Raw genomic sequence first — 27,450 nt, 5'->3', positions numbered from 1 at the left:
GAGAGAGAGAGAGAGAGAGAGAGAGAGAGAGAGAGAGAGAGAGAGAGAGAGAGAGAGAGAGAGAGAGAGAGAGAGAGAGTAAGAAAAGGAGGGAGGGAAAGCAGCCATTTTAATAGCCTGCACAGCACTAAAACAGTTATGGATTTAGACATCATGGTCAATACATCTGCTTCAAATGAAAAAAAAATAACTCTTTACCGTGCATAGGGATGAGACACTGCGGAAAAAAAGGATTAATTAATCTCATTCTAAACAAATTATTTGGCATAAATGGGACCTGATTAGTCATTTTTATTCTGGAATGCAGCCATGTTACAACTCAAAGCTATTTAGAGGTAACCCATATTCTTGACTAATTTCATCCCATAATCACACGGCTCACTGTTTATCCTCTAAGATTTCGTTTTTCTAATCTACACAACACATTTCTTTGTGCTTAAACTGGATTTCCTCTATTCCCACTGGTGAGGAAAACACCACCACAGCCTGTTGCAGATTTTCCTGAGTGACTGTTGAGTAGTTGGTTGATAGGAGACGGACATGTTGTTTGGTATAAAACACCACATATTTTTTGTGTGTGTGTTATCAGAAATTGTAAGTGTAATGTAATTGTGAGTAGTAGACGCAGAATCATCAATCAGTCTCCTTACGGACATTTCAGTGCTTCAAGATGGAAGGTGATTAGAAAGGCAGTCTTTAAGTCTTAAACTGATTAGTGGCAGGGAGAAAACAGAACACCTGATTAGCTATCTTTGCGTAAGGAAACCAGTAAATAGTCTTGATAGAGCTTTGTGGTAGTGAAGGAGCACAATTAAATATGGTGCATGTCATTGACTCAGACAACTGTTGGTTAGAACGGGGAAGCTGGCATCTGCGTTTCATAGTTAATTACGAGAAGAAGCCAATTAAAGGTTGTAGGAAAAGTCCCAGAGTTCCCAGCACACACACCAGCACAAAGACCCAGAGGAAGATGCGGTCAATCACCATGGCAACATACTTCCAATCATCCTCCACCTAAGAGAGAAAGGGCACACAATAAACAGAGAAGAAAGAAGAGACATGGAAGGTTAATAAATGAAAGAAAAGAGAGGTTAGAGGTAACAAGGGCAGAAAATGAGAGAAAGAAGAAAAATGAGAGCACGTCAAGGCAAGGTAAATTGAAGAGAAAATGGCAAAATGAGGATGGGAATGAGTGAAAAGCAGGCCTGTTGTCTGTCCAGAATGCTTTACTAACACTAAACACGGGTAAGTAAAATTAAATTGTGCTACTACTATACAGTAAGCTGTACGAAACATTTTCCCCTCCACATATTTAGGCACTGGGCACTTTACAATGCTAATGTTATTCAGTAGTGAAGCTCTCAGCCAAGAGTGAAGATAAAGGATGAAGTGGTGAGACTTTCCATATCAAAGTGTGATGTCTCCGTTGAGGGATCTAAAGCACTTATTGTCAGTGAAGCACTCAGTAAACATTTCCACTGAGAGTAGCGGAGTCTTCTCTGTATGCTTGATGTCTGTGATGTATAACCTGCCTTTCTGAGGACATTACAATCAAAACGCGGCATGATATTGGAATTTGAGTCAGACACTAAGTGGGCACCTTTCCCATGGTCAATGACGATCTTTATTTTGCAGGCATTATGATATCTAAATGGACAAGTGGATGGAACAATGGCACAGCATGTATTGTCATGTGAGTAAAGGTACATTTAAAGGTGGGGTAAGTGTTATTTCAAAACCGTTTTACAAAACGGACTCGGGCCGAGTCCAATAACAAACTTGTAGCCAATCAGCAGGTATGGGGCGTGCCTACTAATGATGGTGAGAAGAGAGTACCCGCTCAGTGCACGTCATTATTTAAAACACACAAGTCACACAGGACGGACATTAGCTGAGAACTAATATATGCTGGCTTATGCTTAAATATGCTTGTGTGTCATGTTCGCTTGTTTGTCCATTTGCGATCGTATTGTGGCTCACTTCAGCGATGATAAAGACCTGTTCATTTCCACACCGTATAAAGCATCTAAATCTCCTTTTTCAAATATCAGCTCACAAAATGTGTCCGACAAGTAAGATACTATACAACTAATGTTTGTTTCCTCTTTTCATGATCTATATAACCTTAATCCAGTCATAATTGTAATATGTCGTTAGCTGGACTGTCGTGTAGCTACTATAGAGCTGTCATGAGAACGGTTTGTGTTTTGTGATCGCTATAACTCTCTAATCTGGTCATAATTGTAATATGTCGTTAGTTGGACTGTTGTGCTTGTGTACTATGTGTAGGTGTTGTTGAGAATGGTTTGTGTTTTGTGATGGAAGGGGTGACTTTTTCAATGAATATTCGGCCTGGATTAGTTCTGCCTGGATTATCTTCTATAATCGTTGCCTACGTTATGTATCTCTGGGGCTATCAAAATAGGGGCGAGACCCTTTTGGGGATAGGGGCTTGTTTGTTTTAGTGATTTGAAATATCAGCAATGGTTACCAGAAAGCACTTACCCCACCTTTAAACATATAATTACTGTTATAACAAGGTACAACACGTTGACTATTGGAAATCACACTTGAAATACATGCCTGAAAAGCCACTAACACACAGTGACACAGGGTGCCTGCATCTACCTGACAGGAATATAAATACTGCTGCGTACATCATTCCCAACATTCATGGCTCTTCACCATAGCTATGCTGTGATGTGTTGAACATCGTCCCCCTGCTTCTGAGACAGTCATTATGTATTCATAGTTATATATAGTCGCTCTACTCTGTGCAATACATTGACTCCGACAAATACTCACGCCTGATGAACCTAGCAAATATAGAACAGGAATAAATACGACAGCTTGGAAACAGCCATCCCACGAGTTGAATGACTGTGCAAACCCCCGGGCTGTTATGTGCCAAGAGATAGCTTCCACAATTCAGTGAGAAAGACGTCGCTTAGACTGAGCTGTACAATGAGCCGGATTGGCAAAAGTTGATTTAACAATTGAAAAGGTCTTAGACATATAGTTGAATAGTTAGTCTGAATAGTTAGAGGCACCTGGCATTTCTCAAGGGGAACCCCACAGATTTCCATATGACATGCTGAAAGTTTTCTAGACTTCCAGAGTGAAGGAAAAATAATAATAAAAACTATTTGCAGAGGCTTCACCATTATGAGCTCTAAAAAACAACACTGAGCACACGACACTGACTTCAAATCCCACGCTTTAGCTAGGGATGCTTGGGTAATCAGAATTTTAGCAAATAGGAAACACTAAGGCTGTCCTACTAGAAGGTTAATGATGTCAGCATACCATTATGCTGACAGTGAATAATGCATTAATGAACAGTCTTGGGCCACCGATGCATGGATGCATCTTTTCTGAGTGAAGCCCACTGATCTGTTATGGATAAAAACATAAGACACCTTACATTTTGTGCTATTCAAAGAGGCATGCATTTGGTATAGGGTATCTATGTTTCGCCCTTTGAAGTTTTTAGTCCCATAACAAAGGTTCCGCTCCTGGAAAGGAGGTCCATCCCTGCTTTCGACAGAGGCACTCCTTGACTTATGTAAGACACAGTAGTTGCATTTTCTGTTCTGATCAGAACATACTAAGAATTCTGTATTAGATAAAAATGTATGAGGGCTACAAAGACCAGCAGTAATTCTAGTAAGTATGGCTTTTGCAACCAGCCACATCCCTCTAACAGACACTGTACATGGTGCCCAATCCCAGTTTCTTTTGTCATTGCATGATAAAACAGAATCATGCCCACTGGAACTCATTGTGTAAAAAGAAGGGGATTACCTCCATGTGGCTGTAGATGTCACTTCCACCAGGTTATACACAGATGGCTGGACAAAACCAAGCCATGAAAAGCTTGACGAACAGGAAGACTAATCTGACTACTACTATCATAGGTTCCATCAGCCCAAGCAGACGCAAAAGTGTAGTTTGCTGCCCAGCTTCCACTTTTGCAAAAGTTGTGAAACAAACCTACTCTGTGAGGAAAAAGGTCTTATTGCAAATGGAGTCAAGTTACATGACAATGAATGTTATTTGTTGGCAGGGGAATCAAATTTTGACAGTGTGTTTATCCAAACAGTCATAGTCAATGTGTTGTACAGAGTGGATTGACTGAATAGGAACCTCTTTACCTCTTTGGCTTTGTTGCGGCTCCTCATGTTCTCAGCAATGTACTTCACACTCTCAATAGCCTGTTTGATCTCTGGTGACACCACAGAGAAAGCCACAACTGTGTTAATAGCCTGTGGACTCAACTGACGACTCACTTTCCCACAATCCCCCTCGGTTGCCTCTTTCATTGGGTGACATGGGCATCCCCCTTTCTTTCCTTCTAATGCTGCTTTCCCTTCCCCAAATTCCAAAGAGTTCATTGCTCCCTGTTGAGATCCGCTATTTTTCCTCTTCTTTCCCTCTCCTCCTCGTCCCGCTCCAGTCGCAGACGAGCTCCCGATTTCTAGTCCTCCTTTTCCAGAGGACTCTGATGGATCGAGAGGCCGGCGCATGAACATGATGCGGGGTAAAGCTCGGAGGAAGACGGTACGTACCCAGCTAGGCATAGTGTGGGTCATAGGGGTGCGATAGTGCACATTTAATACAAAGACGGTGATGACAATGGAGAGGGTGACAAAAATCATGGTGAAGAGAAGGTATTCGCCTATCAGAGGAATCACGAGTGAGGTGGAGGGGATGGTTTCTGTAATGACAAGAAGGAACACAGTGAGAGAGAGGAGTACAGAGATGCACAATGTCACTTTCTCGCCACAGTCTGATGGAAGGTAGAAGACGAGTACTGTCAGAAAGGAGATGAGGAGGCAGGGGATGATAAGGTTGATAGTGTAGAAGAGGGGCAGTCGACGTATGTAAAAACTGTAGGTTATGTCAGGGTAGATCTCTTCACAGCAGTTGTACTTGATGTCATGCTTATAACCGGGTGCATCAATGATCTCCCACTCTCCACTCTCCCAAAAGTCTTTAAGGTTGACCTTTGAGCCAATGAGAACCAGGTCAATCTTGGCCTTGTCATAAGTCCAGGAACCAAACTTCATTGAGCAGTTCTGATAGTCAAAGGGAAAGTAAGTGATGTCCATAGGGCAGGATGATTTGAAGATTGCAGGAGGGACCCAAGTGATGGTTCCATCATATTTCAAAAGAGCCTTGGTTTTGTCCTCCACCAAGAAGTCTCCAACAGCACTGTCAGAAAAAAGTACATTTGAATTGTATGAACTCTGATGCATTAATACACTAAACCCCTCAGAATATTAGCTTTAATGATGCTCGTTTGGCTCCAAAACAATTTAAGAACCAGAAAATATCCCCTAATTACAAAATTTCTAGTATCTGTATGTTAAGTTGGAATACATAACTCACTTGTTGTAAAGTACAATGTCAGGCCTCCAGATTTTATTTGATGGGACTCTGATGAACTCAATTCCATCAAACTCTGCTGGTAACCACTTCAGCTTGTAGTCATTCCATATCTATGACAAAATCACTAAAGGTTAAATCTGGCATTTACACTGATGTGTGTACATCTTTCATCTAAACCCTGTCATTAAAAGTCTTTGAGTTTTTTTGTGTGTGCACAACTGCAAGAGGAAAAAAGCACCCTTTTTGTTCAAGCAGGTATGTTGTCTATTACCGTTTATTATCAAATGTGTATACAGAGCTGTAAATGTGTACAGTGGTGTGTTTCCAGAGCTGTGAATTTGTGCCCATTTTGTGTGCATATCATGGCTGGTTGGCATGTCTGTGTAGAGTTATCTTATTAAGACTGCTGATACTGTTGATCTCTCTGTGTTCAATGGTATCGAGATACTGTTATCAGGCATTGCACAGGCTTATTGTACAATACTAAAGGGTTTAACACAAGAAAAATTTGCAATAATCCAAAAATGCTAATTTAAGCAGAAAGTTCAGCAGTTATGCAGGAACATCTTTTACTTACTACTGTAGAATTGAAACGTATATCTAACCACACATTATAAACCCTATTACTAATAAATGTGCAATATTATTTTCTATATAAAATTAAAAAGTTCGACATAAAGCTATGTATAGAGCCCCGAAAGCTATGGAGTTCTTTTGCATAACTTTTCCGTTCCCCCAAGTAACTTTGCGTTCCTGCTTTGAGTTCAGAGTGTAAACACTAGCTGTTTAGTATTAATAACTTGTGAGCTAAATGTTGTTAAAGGAGCACTGCACAGTTTTTAGAAATAAGGCTTATTCAACTTTTTTCCAACAGATATGTGGGCAAATGCCTTTTTGTCTCAGTGCATGCATTGTTTTAGTCTGGCAGAGTCGCCGCTTGCTAGATTAGCATAATGAATGGAATCCTATGTTGTCAGGTAGCATGTCCCGAGTAAAACTGACCAAAAAAAAACCCTCACCTAATTACTACTTGTGGCCTGTGTATTCACAACGAGTACAAATAGAGATGCAGATTAAGACTAGGCGATTTCCTAGGCAGATATTTACTTGGGACTATATTATGGTGAACCACAGGCGAAGCACTGCTACTTGGGCGCAGAGATATCACGGCTTTCATCCTCACGTCCTCCAGCTGTAGAGAGATGGCAATGTGTTGCATGCTATCTCTGTGCCCAAGTAGCAGTGCTTCGCCTCTGCTTCCCCATAATATAAGTCAATATCTGCCTAGGAAATTGCTTAGGCTTAATCTGCATCACCATTTGTACTTGTTGTGAATACGCAGGCCACAAGAAGTAATTGGGTGAGTGATTTTTGGGGGGATCACTTTTACTCGGGACATGCATGCTAAACTAAAACAATGCATGCACTGAGACAAAAATGCATTTGCCCACATATATAAATGTAGGAAAGAAGTTGAATAAACCCTATTCCTAAAAACGGTGCAGTGTTCCTTTAAAACATAAATTACACTTTTTTAGACAGTAGAGAGCGTTAGTCTTATAATATGAGAAACAAGTCAAAATCCGAAAAGTGTTACTACAAAAATAGTAACTGAACATCATTAACTTCAATGTTACACACTGGAGTGTCTCCAAATTCAGTTCACACATCAAACGTCTCCAATTGCTCATACTACAACACTTAGTTTGATAAGATGTGCTTTTGCATAATTTTTATGATTTGCATTATGAAAAATATTCAGCTAACCTCCGAAATGCACTGTACACTTCAGCGGAACATTTAACAGGAAGTGTTTACACTCCGAACTCGCAGCAGGTTTTGCAACATTTTGCAACATTTTTTTCCACCACAATGTCCCTTGAGGGGCTCCGTAATATTCATGAGTTCATATGATGCATGTATTTTTTCATACTTAGAGGGTGAAAAATAGGGTGACTATTGAGTGTTGTTTGTTGTTAACAAAACAATTTTAAAAAATCTTTGCTGACTGTGAAATTATTTTTCAGAACATTAGTTTATTATTATTCTGCTGATTATTAAAAACAATGTAATTTGTTTGACCTAGTTAGACTAAACTATTTTTGCACATATATTACCATCTTTTTAACCTCTTTCTTTCCATTCGATTTGGAGATAGCAACTGCGCTAAAGTAACTCTCCGTTTTACATTATTTACACAACCTTTCTCTTCCACAATATCCTGTTTCTACCTACTCATCTGTTCCATGTATATATCTACTTTATTCTTCTTTCCCTGCATTACTCATCACCACCCTATTGAATGTTTATGCTATACACATTTTCTTGTCACAGTACATTCATGACACAAGAAGAAATTAAGAAGATGAGATGCTTGTCTTGACAATAACACATCCACAAGGCCAACATGCTGCACACATACATCACTTACATGTCTCAGCCAAAGGTTTGTTTCCATGATCTGATTGACTTCATCCTTTAGAGAGGAAGACATGGGCAGATACAGAAACAATCATGAAGAAAAAAGACAGCCATCCTCTATTATTTAGAATGGAACATGTTCTAGCAATAAAATCAGTACAGTTCTTGTCTAGTGGGAAAGAGAGATCTGACAAGACCTTAGAAAAAGGGTTTGGATGGCTAACATTTAGAAGTACTTTCATTAGTCATTTCATCTTCTAGCTTCAAATGCACACTGTATGCCATTCATCACACTACCCTCAACAGTGATAATCGTTTCTGCATCTTAACTACAAAAAATCTGCAAAAAAAATAAATAATTGCTTGCTGAGCAATAATCCTTAATCCTGAGAGTGAGTATAATCTATAATCCAGGATTCTGTTCCCTAGAGTGGTGGGTTATGACTTGTTAATCTCTCAGGTGTCTGTCTCTGTGAAACAAGAATAAAGGTGTGATGATAATCTTGGCCGCTTTCCCCTGGTGAAGTGGAAATTTAATCCAGGAGTTTTAAGAGGCATGCTGATTTTGTATGACGCCAGGGAAAGCACAGAGTCTGCATTACATCCTGTAACAGTGGGGCGCAAAGGCTTTTAACTCAATTGCTCTTTCTGACCACAGTAAATGAAACAAAAAGCCCTCACAACAACTGAAAACATCACAGACTTCCACTCACAGAAAGCTACCTGCAGAGAAAATAATCTTATACTACATCCTAGCAAAAAACAACAACAACAAAAAAAACACGTATATAGAGCTTTATTAGGAGGTTTAATTTGGACCTTTCTGAATCTTGTTTGACAAACATGTCTCAGCTTTGCTTGAATTTTCTTTTTTTATAATGCTTAACAATAGGATGATTTGTAATGGATGTTTTAGAGGCTTCCATCTTTTAGACAAATAATAACAAAAGATTTCTAAAGTCAAATATGCATTATTAAAAAATGGATATTCATATTAAGATTGGCTAAAGATAACACATTACATTTATGTTATTTAATTTATTAAATTATTGTTTTAATGTAAGTGAGTGTTAGCAGATGTAATCTAAATGTAAAAATAGGCAATACACAATTAAATATGAAGACTTCAGATGCAAAAGCCTCTAAATCCTTCTGATGTTTTTCTTTAAATAAGCATTTTTGTCAGGCTTCAAACCTAATTACCAGTGCTTCTGAATGGGCTGAGGCTGGGATTTAGAGGGTTTGAAGTGAAAGTTTTTTATGAACTTATACTACAGTCGTGGTCAAAATTGTTGGTACCCCTGGTAAATATGATCAAATATGGCTGTAAAAAAATAATCTGCATTGTTTATCCTTTTGATCTTTTATGAATTTTTTTTTTTTAAATCCAACCTTTCATTTAAGTCAAATAATTGAAAATGGGGAGTAAATCACATTATGAAATAAATGCTTTTCTCTAAAAAATGTTTGCTATTATTGTTGTTAACCCTAGAATTTTAAATGAGTAAAATATCTCTGAAGTATATTTACATTAATATTTAAAAATTTTAGCACACCAGGGTGACAAGGAACATGAAATTGTCCTTCTCGCTCATCCAGAAACTAAGACCAGCATATTCAGTGGTCAGACACGACTGGAAAGTCAAAGCAGACCTGGTTTTATGGTCAGGTGAAACTATAAAATAGCTTTTTGGCAGCAAATCTACCTGATGGGTTTGGTGCAAACAGGGATTAAAAGTACCCTATGCCCACGGCTAAAAATACCACTGGATCTTTAATGTTGTGGGCCTATTTTTTAGCTGGAGGTCCTGGACATCTTGTTCAGATACATGGTATCATGGATTCTAGCAAATACCAAAAGATAAAAAATCTAAACCTGATGGATTCTGCTAGCAATCTTATTATGGGCCATGGTTGGATCTCCCATCAGGACAACGATCTAAAACAAACATCAAAATCAACACACAAATGTGTCACTGAGCACAAAATGAAGCTTCTGCCATGACCATCCCAGTTTCCTGACCTGAACCCTATAGAAGATGTGTGGCTGAACTGAAGAGAAGAAGCACTAACATGGATCTTAGAATCTGAAGGATCTGGACAGATTCAGTATGGAGGAATTGTCTCTGATCTCTATTCAGGTGTTCTCCAAACTCATCAGGCATTATAGAAGAAGACTCAGAGCTGTTACCTTGGCAAAGGGGGGTTGCAAAAAGTATTTAATAAAAGGGTACCAATAATTGTGGCCAACATGTTTTGGAGAAAAGCATTTATTTTATAATATGTTTTACCACTCATTTTCAATTCTTTTACTTCAATGAAAGGTTAGATTTTTGTGATTTTTTTAAATAAAAGTTCAAAAGGATAAACAATGCAGATTTCTTTTTTACAGCCATATTTGATCATATTTACCAGGGGTACCAACAATTTTGACCACAACTGTATATGTGGAGAGCATTCACTCAGTATTGTTTTCAAATTTTTGAACGAAGTGGCTTTTAGAGGCTTTTGCATCTGAACTCATATACAATACATACTGATATTGATATATATATATATATAAAAAAGAATAAGAAAAAAAAACCTTAATACTAGCAAATCAATATATAATGTAATGATAGTAATACTGGCCACAGGCCTAGAAACATTTTTACAGAGACATTTACATCTCGAATGTCTGGATAAACAAATGAAAGAAATGAGACCATGGACACTTTTTCTTACCACTTTAACAAGCTGTGAGATGGAGACTTCAAACTCCACAGTGACAGGGTCAGACACATTTTCCACTGGCCGAATGAACTGATTATACCTCCTGAATAAACGACGAAACAGCCTGTCTTCTCCTTTAGATGATAAACAATCTGCACAAACACGCACATACAGAGATAAACACACACATACTGTACAGGAACAGAAATCTACTTAAGCATGCAGTGCACTGGGAGGGACCCAGGGATAGACTTCATTCATTATAGAGTGGATGGCGAAGTAGCAAATACAGAGAACGAGACACATGCAGCATAATATTCGTAATCGGGAATGCAATCTGTTAATGTTAGCAAAAGTGATTGACTGATATAAGTTTTTAATAAACAAAGCAAATCAAAAGAACACGGTTGATATCTATAATTTAAGGAAAGCAAATGAGATTTAAGCCAAATTTGTTGAATTTATATGAATAATATAAATGATAATTATTGTACAAAATATTTACTCAATTCACACACACACACTATCTTCACTATCTTTGTGGAGACTCTCCATAGACATAATGTTTCTTATACTGTACAAACTGTACATTATGTCTCCATATAAACCTACCCATCACAGAAAACTTTCTGCATTTTTACATAAAAAATAAAATTCATTCTGTATTATTCATGAGCTTGTTTCTTCATGGGTACCTCAATTTATTACCAATACTGTACTGTATATTCTATCCCCCTAGACTGAAAAAGCGTAAGCCTTCTGAACTGTGAGGCATTACACTTTAACTGTAAGTTGAATACAGAAGATGATTCACCGGAAACTATATAGACTACTTTATAAAGTTTTAAATAGGGATATTTTTCTTACACAAACACATCGATTCACTTCAGAAGGCCTTTACTGAATGTAGAGCTGTGTGGAGCCGTTTTATGATGGATAGATGCACTTTTATGGTACTTTTATTTACAGAGCAACAGTCACAGCTGCTATTATAAAGCTTGGTTTAGCCTGGACATTTTTAATATAACTCTGATTTTATTTGTCTGAAAGAAGACTGTCATGTACACCTAGAATGACTTGAAGGTGAGTATATAATGGGCTGATATTTAACTATAACCCTTTAAAGTGGTTATGTTAAGAGCCTAAGCACATTTGTCTGCAATCATCAGTAATCCAAAATGGGCAAATCATTTTGTACTTGTATATGCCAGTGAAAAATTGTGATATTTTTGTGTTTGACTGTCCCCTCACTCTATTTTTTTTTTTATTTAATTTTTTTTATAATGAGCGAGTGTGTTTACTCTGTTTGCTTTTAGCATGTTCTTTAGGGTCAGAGCCAAAGTCCTGCTAAACACTATAAGTGCTCCAAACATAGCTCTCAAGGTTAGCGGTCATCGTCAACTATCACCAAAGAGGCCAGGTGTAGTCATGTGGAAGATGGAACCACTTTAAAATAATCCAGTCTGATGGAGCTAAACAAGTCTGAAGGAAAACAAGAAGAGTCAAGAACAAGGTAAGGTCACACTTAAATATAGGTATTTTCTAAAAATGGGATATACAATTTCATACTGTAGGATTACTATAGTTAGATTGTAACTTTGAACTTGAAAGATGATGATAGTAGTCAAGTAGTGCATTCGCATATAAGGTTTGCCTGAACTGATGCAAAATGTGGCTTTCAAATTTTGTAGCAATGTTTAGAAGCTTATGTTTCTTTCACCTCAACTTTTTCCTTTTCTATATTGAAAGATGACATAAATGATAGTTAAATAATTATATTTGAATATTTAATGAGATAACAGAGCTATATCTCGAATGATAATAGGCAATAAAGAAATATTTAACATATAAAATCAATTTTAGAAATAAATAAATGTATAAATTATAATAAATTATACATAAGATTTCTATTATATACATTTATTTAATTAGCTTTTTGTGCAAAGGGCAAAATGCACTGTTTAGAGACATTAACATAAGTTATTAATATCTTTCTTAAAATATAAATGAGTGTGAAGGTCAATATTATAATATTGTCTGTGAACGAAGTCTGTCCTGTCAAACATCCGTTGTAATTCAATCACTATTTTAATAAATACTTTATCTACATTTCAGCTAAAATACAATGTTCAAATATTCAATAGTGTGTAAATTGTTACTTTTTTTTTTAAATTGTAGCCTTTCAATATACCCATAACGCCTTTTTTAAAACACCCATGTATTGTTGCAACAAATAAACTTTTAAGATTTATGTTTTGTGCAATTCAGGTCTAATAAGAAAAAATGTGAAACATGTAGTGTTTCTAATTGCATTAAAGAAATAACGGTTTAAAGAAATAACAAAATAGCAGTGATATAACTGCTACATAATTTGACTTTGCATTTTGCAAACACTCCTGTGCAGTAGTAGCTTCTGAAAACCTTTAGCAAACATGGAATAGGAGTGAGTGCAGTGAACCTTAAAGAAAAGCCAAATACTGTGAACTTTAAACACCCCAAACACACTCATGGGCACTTAAAGATTTCAGTTCTGCTGTCTCATGTGTGTATGGCACTCATTTAACTTTTCTCTTCTAATTACTTCAACTAGTTAACTCTCCAATGGCACCCTCTGTTAATGGGGTTAGCCAAGGATAGCAAGGCCTTGCTTCCATTAATTAAACGGACTTAACCCTCACTTAAATGAATAAGATACAAAACAGAGTTTAGAGTTAGTTTTCTGAACCCCATCAAGCTTAAGATAACCCTTTTAAATTAAAGTAGAGCAGTGTCCGCAAGGACCAAAAAGTCTCAAAGTTGAACTCTTATGCAGACCCTAGTGGGATACTTAAAAGGATAGTTCTCCAATAAATTAAAATGCTGTCATGATTTACTTACCCTCATACCATTCCAAACCTGTATGGCTGTATTTCTTCTGAAGAACACAAAAGAGAAGATATTGCAAAGAAGGTTGGTATGCAAACAGGTTTGGTTACCATTGACTTCCATCGTATTGACAAAGATATTTTTCTCAAATATCTCCTTTTTTTGTTGCACAAAAAATAAAATAAAATAAAATAAAATAAAATAAAAATACAGGCATACAGGGTTGGAAAAAATTGAGGATGAGAACTATCTGAGTGAACTATCTCTTTAAGAATATTCACTCTTTATACAATTGTCCAGTGCCCTTGGTGAATGAGGATTCTGAGCATTTACTAAAACTTGCAAATAATGAAATTATTAGCTAATTGATAATGTTTTGTATAAACACTGTCAGTTATGAATCCAAGAGACTATTTACAAAATCTGGAAATTATAGCACATTTATTCCATCTCAGAGTCCAATTCACATTTAAAAACAAGCGTAGTGTCTGTTCTGGCAGGTCACATTAATTAAGCTCGGATCAGCTGACTGTCAGCTGATCATGTCTACCTATTGGAATGCGACGCCTATCACAGCATACATATATAAGCTCCTCCCGTAATATCAGCAGCTATTGCGTTTCTCCAGAGCTCATTTACCCTCCTTCATCCCTAGCTCCTCTTCTCGTCCAGTCAGGATTTGGTATTCTGATTCCCCTTGAATCAGACAAAATTATTGGTCTGCAATACATTATGTTGGTTCTGTTCTGTTTACCCTAAGGGGGGTTATTGATGCTCTCCCTGATCTTATCCATTCTAGGCTGTATGGATGCACAGGGAACTCTTGTCCAGAACAAAACCAAACTGGCAATCCAAACTGTATGCTAAAAGTCAATCAATCATTTTTGACGATAGTAGTCCTGACAGAAATGTTAGAATGGAGCAGAAATTACATACATTATCATAATTGCAAGAAAGCCATCAGTGTCCACAATGAGGATGGAGGCTATGATCAAAAATAGCTGCGGTACTTACATTAAAATTACAGTTCATAACAGTTAAGCCCAACACATTTGACTTGGTCCACTGGATTCTGCACTGAAGCCCATTAAAATTGCAATTACATAGAAAAAAGCCACCATGAGCATGAGTCACCATGGAATTTATTCCCTCTTTACTGAAATATTTTTTTTTGGAAAGAATAAAATACCTGACATTCTCTGTGATCAGTGTGTGTACTTCCGCCTTCCACTAACAGAGAAATATAATAAGGATTATTTTTTCTGGAAACCTCAAGCGTGCTCAGGGGAGGCTGAACCCTGAGTCCTGAAAGTGCCCTTTTCAGTCATATCGTGGCGTACCTGGAAGGTTCTATTGGTGCAATATAAATTAAAATTAAAATCAAATTAAATTACTTAGAAAGATAGATTTTTTTAGAGACTTAAAAAAAAAACTTTAGCACACCAATAATTGCTGTTCTTTTTCATAGGTTCACTTGGACGCTGCGTAATGACGCATATAGGGTACGCCCATGGGCCCTGATGCGCAGCGCCGCCCCTCTAGCTCATCACCTTTAAGCTATACATCTTCTCCCCAGATTTCTCTGCCTTCACGAAGCAGTAGCATCGCTCCCTTTGTGCGATTTATTTGACCCTTAAAAACTGGATTTAAACATCTTTCTCCTTCAATACTTCAACGGCCACGGATGGCGGAACTTTGTTCTCCTAACTGGTGAACTATATGATGGAGTTTCGTTGTTGCCCCGCCGTGCACTTGCTCTACTCGAGTGATGACCTGCATGGTAAGTGATACATTATATATTATTTTATATATTTATGTATATGGGCCTGCCCACGTGCGTAAGGCGGCTCAGGGCACTTCGAAATGCAAATATCGCTACATACTCCCTCTTGAAGAGGTATTTTAAAACCGTTTGATTCCCCCGCCGCACGTCTGAGGCAGCTAGGCCTTCCTCGACCGTGGCCTGGGGTTCGGATGTTTAGCCCTAGGACATTGAGTGTGAATGGGCTATTTCCCTTCTCTCACTCCCTCTCCCAAGCACGCGCATTTACAAAGTTTTTCCGCTTGTATGCGCGCACGAAACTATTTGTTCCCCAGCCCGGAAGCACGTGAGACCGTTTCTTTCGGCCTGGCTTACACTTTGCTTAAAACAGCGTCCAACTCAGAGGATTTCGGGCCTGTCTAGTTTGACTACGCTTTCCCGCCTGGCGGCCAGGAAAAAGCGTGGCCTTTGCTGCTCGTCGACGCGCCTCGCGTGCAACTGAGAAGCTTGCGATCAATTGGCCTTATGTTCCCACAAATCGCAATCTTCTAAGCTCGATGAGAGATTTATAAATGTGCTAGTGCGTATCGCACGTTGATAAGGAAACTGCTTTTTTTCAGCGATCTGCACAACTGGGTCTCCAGATCCTGAAAGCAGCTGTTTTCCGCCCGCCTTCTAATACGGTAGCCACTCACTTCACCATCCTCGTTGGTTCTGTGGAGCGCGGTTATTCCGCCATTCCGGCGATCTAAGACACACTGGCCTCTCATCTTCAGCTGTCTGATGAGGGCCTCTCATCTTCAGCTGTTTAGAGCTCCGCATAGCCAAGGATTTTGGCCTTACGGGCTACTAAGCACACCGCGTGCGGTAGGGCACTCGATGGCTGGTCTGGTGGTCTTGGTTAAACCTCACTGGGATTTGCGACAAGGAGAGGGTTTTTCCTCCTCAACGCGCTCCATTTCTCGGGGGGATTTATTGGGAAAAAGGCATTTCATGCCTTGGAGAACTAGAGTTTCTTCTAGCACCTCTCCTTCCCAGCCTAGAGAGCACCCTCCGTTCAGGAATTTCAGGAGTGACCAAAGTCATCCCCCACCTGCCACGGTTTGGGGAACTCGTGGTCGCCCCTTTCCACGACAAAGACCTCTTTGGTGCAGATGAAGCAGCCTGGCAGTAGCTTTCCGCTCCTGCTCCGCTGAGTCGTTCCTGACCCTTCGGGCAGGGTAAAGAGTTGCGCTGGTTCAGGACTGGGTCAGACTGCGCAAGCGTTTCTGCCTGCCTCCTGGCCGCTCTCCAAGTCCACCCAACTTCACACTCGCCGCCAGTGTGTCTTGAGGGGCGGGGTCGGCTCAACCTCTCACCACTCCCACTCTCCCGCTGAGTCCGTCGGATCACATTTCCACTACCCGTTTTCTAGGAGACATGGATCGTTCTCTCCAGCGGTCAGTGGACCTTACGTTTCCCACTCAGGTCATTGCAGCCTCCTCGCCGCATACGGACGCAGTCGGCTTGGATGTGGACACTGAAGTCTATAAACAATTGCCCAGGTTCGTGCAGGGGAGTGGTTCGTGTTGATAGACCTGTAAGATGTGTTTCCATATTCAGGTAATTCAACGACACAGGAAGTTCCTCAGGTTTGCCTTCAAAGGGAAGGCTTTCCAATACAGGCTGCTCCCCTTCCGTTTGCTCTGGCGCCAAAGACGTTCACTAAGTGTGTGGATGCTGCTCTGGCCCCGCTGTGGCTCCAGGGCATCCGCCTACTCAACTACCTGGACGTTTGGCTCTTATTGGCCCAGTCCAGAGAGATGGCGAAAGATCATAGAGACTCTGTGCTTCGTCATGTCCGTTCCCTTGGCCTAAGAGTGAACACCGTTAAGAGTGTGTCCTTACCATCCCGACAGACCACCTTTTTAGGGGTCTGTCTGGATTCCGTGTCAATGCAGGCCCGTCTGGCTCCTGCCCGGATTTCCAGTATTAGTACATGCCTGGCTGTAAACATCGTTAAGAGTGTGTTCTTACCATCCCAACAGACCGCCTTCCACAGGCTTTTAGGCCTCATGGCTGCAGCCTCCCAGGTCGTTCCTCTGGGGCCGCTCCACATGTGGCCCTTCCATTGGTGGATGAAACATGCGGGGATCCCGGTTACAGGATCCCCCTACCGCCTTCTGAGGGTGTCGCAAGGTTGCTTTCGATTCTTATCAGTGTGGCGAGACCCTCCTTTTCTCCAAAGAGGTGTCGGCACAGGGTCGTTTTCCGTCGCCAGATGATCACGACGGACGCCTCCCTCACCGGTTGGGGTGCAGTATTCGAAGGCCGTCCAGCGTGCAACATCTGGACGGAGAAGACTCAAGAGCAGAGAGCGGTCTCCCTGAGCCATTGTCATTGTCAGAACAGACAACATGACGGTGGTGTCTCATGTGAATAGCCAAGGGGGCTCTTGGTCGCGCACCCTGGACAGGTATGCGCGCAGTCTCCTCCTGTGGGCCCAGGGCAAATTCCTGTCTCTCAGGGCAGTCCATATCCCCGGAGTTCTGTACCTCGCGGCAGACTCCTTTTTGAGGCAGAAACTCAAGTCAGTGGAGTTGAGCTGAGTCGAGCGGGTTCTGACTCTTAAAAGTTGCTCTTTTATTGGCTCTAACTTCTTTAAGCGAGTGGGGGATTTGCAAGCCCTCTCTGTTAGGTAGGCTTGCTTGGGTTTTGCTCCCGCCCTAGTTAGGTCTCTCTGAGACCCAGGCTGGGTTATGTGCCCAAGGTTTTGTCCACATCCTTCCGCTCGCAGGTCACCATCCTCCATTCTTTCCACCCTCCGCCTTTTGCGTCTTCGGAGGACGAGAGGTTACATTTTTCTTTCCCCAGTTAGGGCATTGAAGCTGTATGTTGATCGTTCGGGTGGTTGGAGGAAGTCTAACCAGTTGCTGGTGTGTTTCATAGCCAGCCGCCGTGGGCTTGCCGCGTCGAAGCAGTGCATTTCACATTGGGTGACGAAGGCTATCTCTTTAGCTTATGAGGTGCACGGAGTTCCTTCACCTCTGGGCATTAAAGCACACTCTTCTAGAGGTGCGGCCTCTTCTTAGGCACTCTCCAAAGGGGCACTCTTGGAGGACATTTGCGTTGCGGCAGGATGGTCCTCACCGCACACTTTTATTAAATTTTATAGTTTAGATCTTGACATGGCTCCAGGTTCGCATGTTCTGTCAGCTTAATCCAGCCATTCAGGTCAACCTGACGTTCGTGTCAGATGCGGCAGCGCTTTAGCTTGGCGTGTGTGGAATAACGTTCCCCATTTGCATCATTACGCAGCGTCGAAGTGAACCTATGAAATAACCTATAACCTATGTTCTCTGAATAGGGAACGAGACGCTGTGCATGCTGCCAAGCTCCCCGCACTGCCGACAAGCCGTCTTGCTCGGCAAAGAAATCTGGGGAGAAGATGGCGTGCACGCCAGTATAGCTCAAAGGTGATGAGCTAGATGTGCTGCGCTGCGCCATCAGCCAATTAATTGGCGTGATTCTATAAGGGCTTCAGACGATCGGCACGCCCATGGGCGTACCCCATATGCGTCATCAAGCAGCGTCTCGTTCCCTATTTAGAGAACATAGGTTACGTGAGTAACCTGAGACGTTTTACTACCCTTAAGCCATTTTAGAGCAGATACATGCATTTCAAGATATCTTGCATATCATAAAAAACGCAAAAAAAAAATATATTGATATGATTTTACCAATATCGCCAAACTAAAATACATGAATTTTCCAGAAACTGGTTTTATGGAGATCAAAGAAACACACAAGCAGTGATAGTGAAGGATGTTCAATCGGATGGAAAGACTAAAGAGTCATCTGTGATCACATAAAGCCATGTCACTCGTGAACTGATGCTGAGCACATATGTCCTCATTTAGAAGTAATGAGTGAGGGAAAGCGAAAGAGTGAAACACTCCTCTCTGCTCTCTCTCTCAAAGTGAGTAGGACACTAAGTGTGTTTTTCTGTCAGTGGAAGAAAAGCATTACAGATAGAATCAGACAGGTGAGCTGTCCTTGCTGCCCAGAGACTTGAGCCTGCAGCAGCACACACATGCCTGTTCCCCACAGCAGACTGCGTGTTTCTGTATGTGTGTGTGAGGTGCTGTCAGGACATGCGTCACTGTGGTGCATGTGTGTGTCTGTGTAGTTTCTATCTGGAACAAAGAATATGTGACTTTGTGACTAATTCCGAACGCAAGAGGAATGACACTAAGCGACCTTGAAATCTTCACATTTCGAGCAGTCATCCATTCTTTAAAAAGCAACATTTTCTGCTGTCTCAAGAGGAACTTGGAACGATCATCTTCTATTATAACTTCTTCTTCTCTTATTTTACCCTACATATGAATTGAAGCATTACCTCTGATCACACAGAAACATATCAAATTGTGCAAGTCCTGGGGCTTCAAGACCCTTGACATCATCTATATAAACCAGCCTCAGGAAGGCAGAAGGAACAGAGGTGGCAAAGCTGGGATGAGAAAGAAAAATGCCTTTACACCCATTCTCAAGGTGAGGAGAGGTATTTTCGCTTGTCTTTTGTTTACTTTCTTTTGCCTTTTCTCCTCATTTGGAGCAGAGGGGTTTACCTCCCACAATCTCCCTCTCTGTTGGAACCTCATTGATTTCTCTCCTCAGTTCCAAAACACAGATGTGAAGCTATAGAAAAAGAGTGTTTGAGTGGATAAAAGAGCAATCCTCCCCAGAGGATGTTCCTCTTCAGAGATCAGGGAATCTAATATTGTAGAACTACACTAAATATTTGTCTACAATTCGTGTTCTGTTAGCAGACAATGACAAATAAAATTAAAAGATCACTAAAATACTTTATACTTTTTTTTTTTTACATAATTCATATTTGTAGTAAACATTTATACTTTATTAATTCTACATAACTATACATCAGATGTTGCTTTAGACTTTCGTATTGTCCACCATTTTAACGGACAGGGTCAAAACTTCAGTCATAACTATTACAACCCATCATTTTAATGATAATTTTAAATTACATTTTTCAGTAGCGTGGTGGTAGCGTTGCTGTTTTCTCAATGAAATAGCTTTTCAGTAGCGAAGCTCTTCTGTTGATCAAGTAGTGCGGTAGCATTAACAAGCTAATGTTACGTTTTCCCAAGCATTTCTGAGGATCAAGCTCAAATTGGAAACACAACTGATAAGTGCACATTCGCACTAGTTGACGTTTTTTTTTTCCCTAGCACTCAATTCGCTGTTGCACGCGCATCGTCCGCGCGGGGACAAAAGAGAAACTTTTAAAAGTTTTAAAATCTTCTTGAATAAACACCTCTTGTTAAAAGTATCGGGGTCCAGCCTGGCCACCTCTTGATATGAATGAATGAATGAAACTTGTTTCATGTGTGTGGGAGATAGATCACACACACACACACACACACACACACACACACACACACACACACACACACACACACACACACACACACACACACACACACACACACACACACACACACACACACACACACACACACACACACATGTTGGTCTATGTGGTTTACAGGGACTCTCCATAGGCGTAATGGTTTTTATACTGTACAAACCCTATTTTCTATCCCCTTACACTGCCCCTGCCCCTAAACCTACCCATCACATTAAACATTCTGCATTTTTACTTTCTTAAAAAAACATCATTTAGTATGTTTTTAAGGCCATTTGAATTATGAGGACATTTGATATGTCCTCATGAACCACATTTATAGTGTAATACCAGTGTAATACCCATGTAGTTATACAAATTTGTGTCCTCATAAACCACATAAAACGGCTCACACACACACACACACACACACACACACACACACACACACACACACACACACGCGCGCGCGCGCTACATGTTTTGTTTTATGCCATGTTGGTAATGTTTGGAGCAGGTCTTAATTATTTTGCTACTGTACTTTCTGGACTGGACTTTTTTTGTACAAGTTGAGTTGTAAATTAATAGTTTGTCCTGCAAAAGTGCCCAAGTCTAAATTGACAACAGTTGTGTATGCATATCATACACATACAGATGAACATACACACACACACACATACACTTTTTCAAGTTGCTGTAGCTTAGCTTACTACATTTCCCAGGGGGGTAGCTTCAGTGTAATGAAGCTTAATTTAATGTAGAGTAACTGGTAGCTTAGCTCACTACATTTTCCAAGTAGCTTACCCAACACTGAATAAATTGCAATAAGCTTTGTGCTTTATTACCCATCCCTTCCCTTTAAAATTTCAACTTTTAAATTCCATTTTATCAGAAAAGTCAAACAATAAAAACTTTTTGGCATTTAAATGTAAGCAAGAAATCACGATAGCACCTCAGTTCAACTAAGAAGAGCTTGAATGAATGCGATTATCCCTTTCTCTTTACTACGTTACAAAACTAAATAAATGTGAATGAACATGAGAAAATATGTTAAAAGATACAGTCTAACTTACCAAAATCTGTATCATGTCTCTCATGTAATCACTCAATCAGTGTTTCAACCGCAGAAAGACATCCATAAAAAACTAAATAATGTCATGGAACTCAGAAAAGCCATTCTCTGACTATTAACTTGATAGTCAGCAAGAGCACACTGGACAGGGGTGAGATTTACAGTTACAAGTTAAAATAGATAACCCTCCGTGTAATCTGTCAAAATGACAGATGGCTTTCAGATATTTTCCGTCACTACCGTCAATAACGGAACATTTTTGGTTAATGTGTCCAGTCACACAGAGGCATTCCCCATTAGCATCCTAGGACGTAATGCAAGTTCCCATTCGAAAGGGAACCAGGGTTCTCACTGGTTCGGACATGGTTTGTTTGGAGTCGGCAGAACCTCTGTTATGGCAAACAAACAATTGCTCTGACTTATGCCACTGGGTAGTGCAGTGGATGTAGGCCATGAGTCCATGAGCTGGACAGTCTATGAAGTCTCTCCTGATCCAACATTACAAAAAGCAGAGGGCAGAAGGTTTCAAGAGCGACAGAATGCCCTGTCGAGAAAGGAACCTTAGGCAGGTATTCAGAATGAGGATGCAAAATCACTTTCACCATTCCAGGGCAAAGTCTAAGCAGGATGGCGATATTGACAGAGCCTGCAAATCCCATTTCTTTTTAGAGAAAATACTGCCTTAAGAAAAACTAGCTTTACTGTCAAAAGTTTGTCAGACGCTGACTCTAGAGGTTCAAAGAGGGTCTCAACCAGACCCTCGAGGACTATAGCTAAGTTCCATTAAGGAATCATGGTTCTTACTAATGCCTCAACCACCTGGCCCCACGAATAAAGCGAGCGAGGAGAGGATGCCTCCGAAGCGGCACCCCATCCACCAGGGCTTGGCAAGCCGAGAGAGAGTGGCCACATAAACCCTGGGAGTGGAAGGGCAAGTGATTGTTCACAACTTTGCTTGCAGAAAGTTCAGAACTGAAACAACCTGGCAGTTAACTTGATCTACATCATGTGTCGTACACCATCTTTCAAAGACACCCCATTTATTGGCATTAGCTTTCTGAGTGGAGGAAGCCCTAGCACTTAGAATTGTCTCAATAACTGCAGGCGAAAGCCCAGTGTCCCGTTAGTGCCCATCAGGAGCCAAACATGAAGGTTCCACAGATCGGGCCTGGGATGGAATATCGGGTCCTCTGCCTGAGACAGAATGTCCTTCCTCACTAGATTCCCCAATGGCGAGCCGTTGAGGAGAGACACTATATCCGAGAACCATATTCTGTTCAACCAACTCAGTGCTATCGATAAGAGGCAAGACCTTTGTTGGCAAACCCTGACTAGAACTTCTTGAAGCAGAACAACTGGAGGGAAGGTATACAGGCACATTTTGGGCCATATATGAGCCATCCCATCCAGACCCAATGAAGAGAGAAGTAGAGTGAACATTGCGCTGTCTGATAAGAGGCAAAGAAAGACCACTTACGCTCTGCAAAATCTGGTCCAGATCTGCTTGACTACTTCTGGGTGGAGTTTCCATTCCCCATCTGTTATTTCTGTCTGGACAGTATATCTGCTCCCACATTCAACCACCCCTGAATGTACACTGCTCTGAATAACAGAATTTGTCCTGGGCCCAGAGAAAAATCTGTCTCTCTATTCTGTTCAGATACCATGAGCGCAGACCTCCCTGGTGATTTATATATGAGACTGTAGCTGCATTGTCCACCCACACTAGGACATGACCTCCTCAGTTGGGGGAGAAAGTATTTCAGGACCAGAAATACAGCCATCAGCTTGAGGCAGTTGATGTGCCGATCAAGCTGATGACCCTTCCATTCCCCTTGGGCTGGACGACCACTTAAGGCTGCACCCCAGCCCATCAGGGAAGCGTCCGTCGTTAGCAATTTGTGACGACAAGGTATGCCTAGAGTGGAACCCAAGGCAAGGAACTGGGGTCTGTACCACATAGTTAATGTATGAAGCAACATGGTGCACCACTTTTATTGCCTTGAGGATTGGCCCTAAAATTCTCTGGCTTTGAGCCACAACTAAAAACGGTCTTTTGTGCAACAACCTCAAAGGGAAACCAGTGGATGCTGATCCCATGAGAACTAACACTCTTTGGTGATGGTGATCAGTGAGACCTTGGTCTAGCCTTACTTTGCTCAGGATATGCAGAATGGTCTCAGTTCAAGCGGGCAACAGTTGTGCCCACCTTGTGACCAAAAACCAAACAAATCCTAGATAAGTCGTTCTCTGGGCAAGAGAAGTGCCATCTCTCACGATTGAGCTAATATTAGCAATCGCCTGTGTATTTCAAAATGTGAATGCCCCGGAATCCTAATGACCAATCGCGATGTAGAATTTGCGACACAGCTGTCTTTAAGGTTAACATCTTGACCTTGAGTGCTATAACTGTACAGTCCTGATTTCCGCTTCTGGGAAGTTGCTGATGGTGACGAGCCAGTCCCCAGTCTTTAAGAGGGAGAGTGTGAATCACCATACTCTGCTTTTTCACCTCCCTAAATCTTGAAGGACCAAAGAGAGGTTGTGTGGCAGACAGCCCCTCCCATTGAGTATTTCAAGGAAGAAAATAAGTAAACACTTCCTGATGTTTCTTACACTTATCTAAATTTGTCCACTACAGAGTTAACTGAATCACCAAGTAAACCACTCAAACCCTCCAGGAGGTCAGCCTGGACCTCTTTATATATATATATATATATATATATATATATATATATATATATATATATATATATATATATATATATATATATATATATATATATATATATATAATTTTATTTTTTTAAATATATATAAGCTTTGCCCACAAGAGCCGAGACCGAAGTCTGTTTTCTTCAGTGCTGTGACGTATTTCCAAGTGAAATGGAATATTGAATAGAGGGCAGGTTTTTACTTCAGTGCTCCTCCTGTCCATCTCGCTCTCATAGCAGACTATTGGTTGGAGGGGTGTGGTTAAGCATTTTCAAACCTAAGCCGTCAAACTGCTGTCATCTGAGAAGCAATCTAACTTTTAAGACTTTGATTAAAGATTACCGCGATAAACTATTTTCAGCATATTAACTTGAAATGTTTAATTTCATTTATTTTCAAATTAATTGTTAATCCTATTCATCCTATCCTGTGTTTTACAGGTTGTAAGATGTGCTAACAAAGTAAATACGATCAATTTTGATTTCATGAGGACTAAAATCATTTAAAATTACATATTTTTTGCTTTAAAACTACAAATATACATTAGCTTACTTCGCAAAACTAGTTGCGTTGATCTTGCCTGACTCTACATTTAATAAAATAATATATTACCAATAAAATACAAATAATACTAATAAAGTTATAAAATAATACAATAAAAATTATGAAAAAAAATGATGACAATGAGTGAATAATTTCACAGAAGATCTTTGGAACACAATGCTGTGTAACTCCCTTACTCCAGCTATAGCACTCTCCAAAACGGATTATATTTTTTAATATCTCCTAAGAAATATAGCCTCCCTTGTGTCTTTCTCCAAACATCAATCTATCTCTCAGTCCATCTCTTCCCTCCTCCTCAATTCATACAGTGGCCTTGTAACCAATCCAGCATGGAGGGGATGCTTGCAGCGAGAATGACATACAGCTGGAGTTGAACACAAGTTCATCCTGAGACAGCTCTTCTCTTCTAAGCCAAGAATTTAGCGATGTGAAAACTCAACAGAATGAAAGCAGTGTTATGTGTCCTCTGAATGTTTGCCTGTTTCTAAGTTTATCCCCTCAGTGTGTGACTCACTCTTGAGTGACATGGATTAATGGCAGTGACAAAAAGTGTAGCCTCTTGTTTCTTACAATATAGATCCAGATTTACCAAAACCATACCAAATTCGAGGAAAACTCACAGCAGACACTTAATCCTGTATCAAACTGATGAACACGACCATAAGTGAGCATGTTGCAAACTTTAGATAAACAGCTTTCTCTGAGTCGAGAGGATCTTAAATATTTCAAAGCTCTGACGCACATGCGGATGATGACGAAAGTGAAAAACGAACTGATTAACCAGCATTTCATTACAACAATGCCACTGGGCTCACCTACCGGTTTCATTCTGCCGATAGAAGGCTTTAAAACGATTAAACAAAATCGTGCTATCATTGTTGTCTAACATAGCCGTGGGATTCCCCGCAGTTAGTGCGAGACGAAAATGTGCCCGAAACTCCGCATTCCGCGCGCACGCCAACAGCGTGAAGAATGGATTTGACTAAATTAAAATGTTACGCTTTGGCACAAATCTTTAAGATTATTATCAAAACCAAAATACCTAACCTTTGGACAAATACGAAGTATCCATGTGAAACTGATTATAAATTAAAATGCTCAAACGACTTAATGAATGGATATGGTTATTTTTTTGCATTAACGAAACCATGATGATGATTTACCAAAAAAAATCTATCATAACTTATTCACTTATTTTGTTTTCTTCCGTGGAATGAAAAGGGAAAGGGGGTGTCATTAGCCTAAAAAAAGGGTTAATGACTAGAAGCAAACAATACCTGTCACTTTCATTGCATCTTTCTACACAATGAAAGTAAATGACGGATGGGACTGTCATGCCCCTTTTTGTTTTCCACGGAAGAAAGTCATACAGGTTTAGAAAAAAAAAACACGAGGTTTATTTTATTTTGGGCGAACCATTCTTTTAAAAAAATACGGGAACGGAGAAAATGTCCTTAAATCAACTTGGTGAGACAGCAGGCTAGAACATGATTGTTTATTAGTTCACGAGTGACAGCTTAAGACTAATAGTTTTTACGCTTGATCACAATACCATGAGGTCGATGGGCACAAAAGAAACAGAGCAAGTATACTTTTCAAAGTTATTGTATTCATATAATGTATTAATAAACCGAATATAGTGAAACTTACCTTGCGTAATGAGGGCAATTAAAAGAAAAAACAAAGTCACTCTCCCCGCAGAATTCATCGAGCTTCGCAGTTAGGGAGTCCGTCTCCCTTTCCAAAAGAAAGCAACAAATTTGTGAATGAATCGAGAAGGAAAAACTGTAGAAAGGATGTTTGCGGATCCCGGTTGTGTGGCTGAGTTGTGCTTTTCGTGAGCAGAAAGCGCGTGAGGTTGATTTCATTTCGTCCCTCCCCCTGGGCGCGTGCATCCTTCCCAAGCGCGCGAAGTGTCATGAGACGCACAATCACTCAGTCTTTTACACAGCAATTTAAAGCGGTAATTCACGCAAATATGACAATTGTTTCTTTCATCGTTTACTTATCGCGACGTCGTTCACGTCCTACAAGATGATATAAAAAACAATGGGGGAAAAGATAGGCCTACTATTCGTTTGTTTCCATGTCCTACTACTAATGAATGGTGAGTGAAGACAAAATCACCTTAAAAGTACAAAGAAAAATAACAGCTTGTCGCTGGGGCAGTACCCATATAAGGACAACTTTGTACCATTTTTACCACAAAAAAGTTCAAAGTAGTACCTTAAGGTACGCATTTGTACTCAAAAGTACTAATATGCACCTTTTAGGAGTAAAACATGTACAAAGATGTCCTTTTAAGGGTACTGCCCCAGCAACAAGCTGTTGTACCCCTAAAGGTACAATTTTGACACCCTTTTTTTTCTGTGTGTAAGCAGTCCATGTACCCATTTATTGATAAGATACAAATCAAATTAACCCTTCCATAAATCATTTCGTTCAGAAATCACTCTTTTTTCCTGTCCACACACCCAAAATTCTCAACAAATAACTTAAATTTGAGCTATTATTGCTTTAGAAAAACTCATTTGGACC

General features: G+C 40.2%; 1 protein-coding gene across 1 annotated transcript; it reads right to left on the bottom strand.

Annotated features, from left to right (window-relative positions):
- On the bottom strand, nt 1–26,804 carry chrna6 (cholinergic receptor, nicotinic, alpha 6). The gene is made up of 6 exons (XM_067441726.1): nt 26,563–26,804; nt 10,537–10,676; nt 7,823–7,867; nt 5,392–5,501; nt 4,155–5,214; nt 1–1,014 (listed from the first exon to the last, which is right to left on the bottom strand). Exons 1-6 carry the CDS (start codon nt 26,618–26,620, stop codon nt 889–891), a joined length of 1,539 nt encoding a protein of 512 aa, XP_067297827.1. The 5' UTR covers nt 26,621–26,804; the 3' UTR covers nt 1–888.
- Nucleotides 26,805–27,450: the final 646 nt, after the last annotated feature.

The sequence above is a fragment of the Pseudorasbora parva genome, chromosome 4 (assembly GCF_024679245.1).
Source record: "Pseudorasbora parva isolate DD20220531a chromosome 4, ASM2467924v1, whole genome shotgun sequence".
NCBI classification, from domain to species: Eukaryota; Metazoa; Chordata; class Actinopteri; order Cypriniformes; family Gobionidae; genus Pseudorasbora; species Pseudorasbora parva.
This window is presented reverse-complemented; position numbering and strand designations above follow the sequence as displayed.

What these genes read in the sequence shown, in the direction of transcription:
- chrna6 (XM_067441726.1), bottom strand. Translation starts at nt 26,620, where the DNA reads ATGAATTCTGCGGGGAGAGTGACTTTGTTTTTTCTTTTAATTGCCCTC. An exon ending in AATTGCCCTCATTACGCAAG is followed by an intron (nt 10,677 to 26,562) that starts GTAAGTTTCACT and finishes GTGTTTGTGCAG; the next exon opens with ATTGTTTATCATCTAAAGGA. An exon ending in TCTCACAGCTTGTTAAAGTG is followed by an intron (nt 7,868 to 10,536) that starts GTAAGAAAAAGT and finishes TCCTCTCTAAAG; the next exon opens with GATGAAGTCAATCAGATCAT.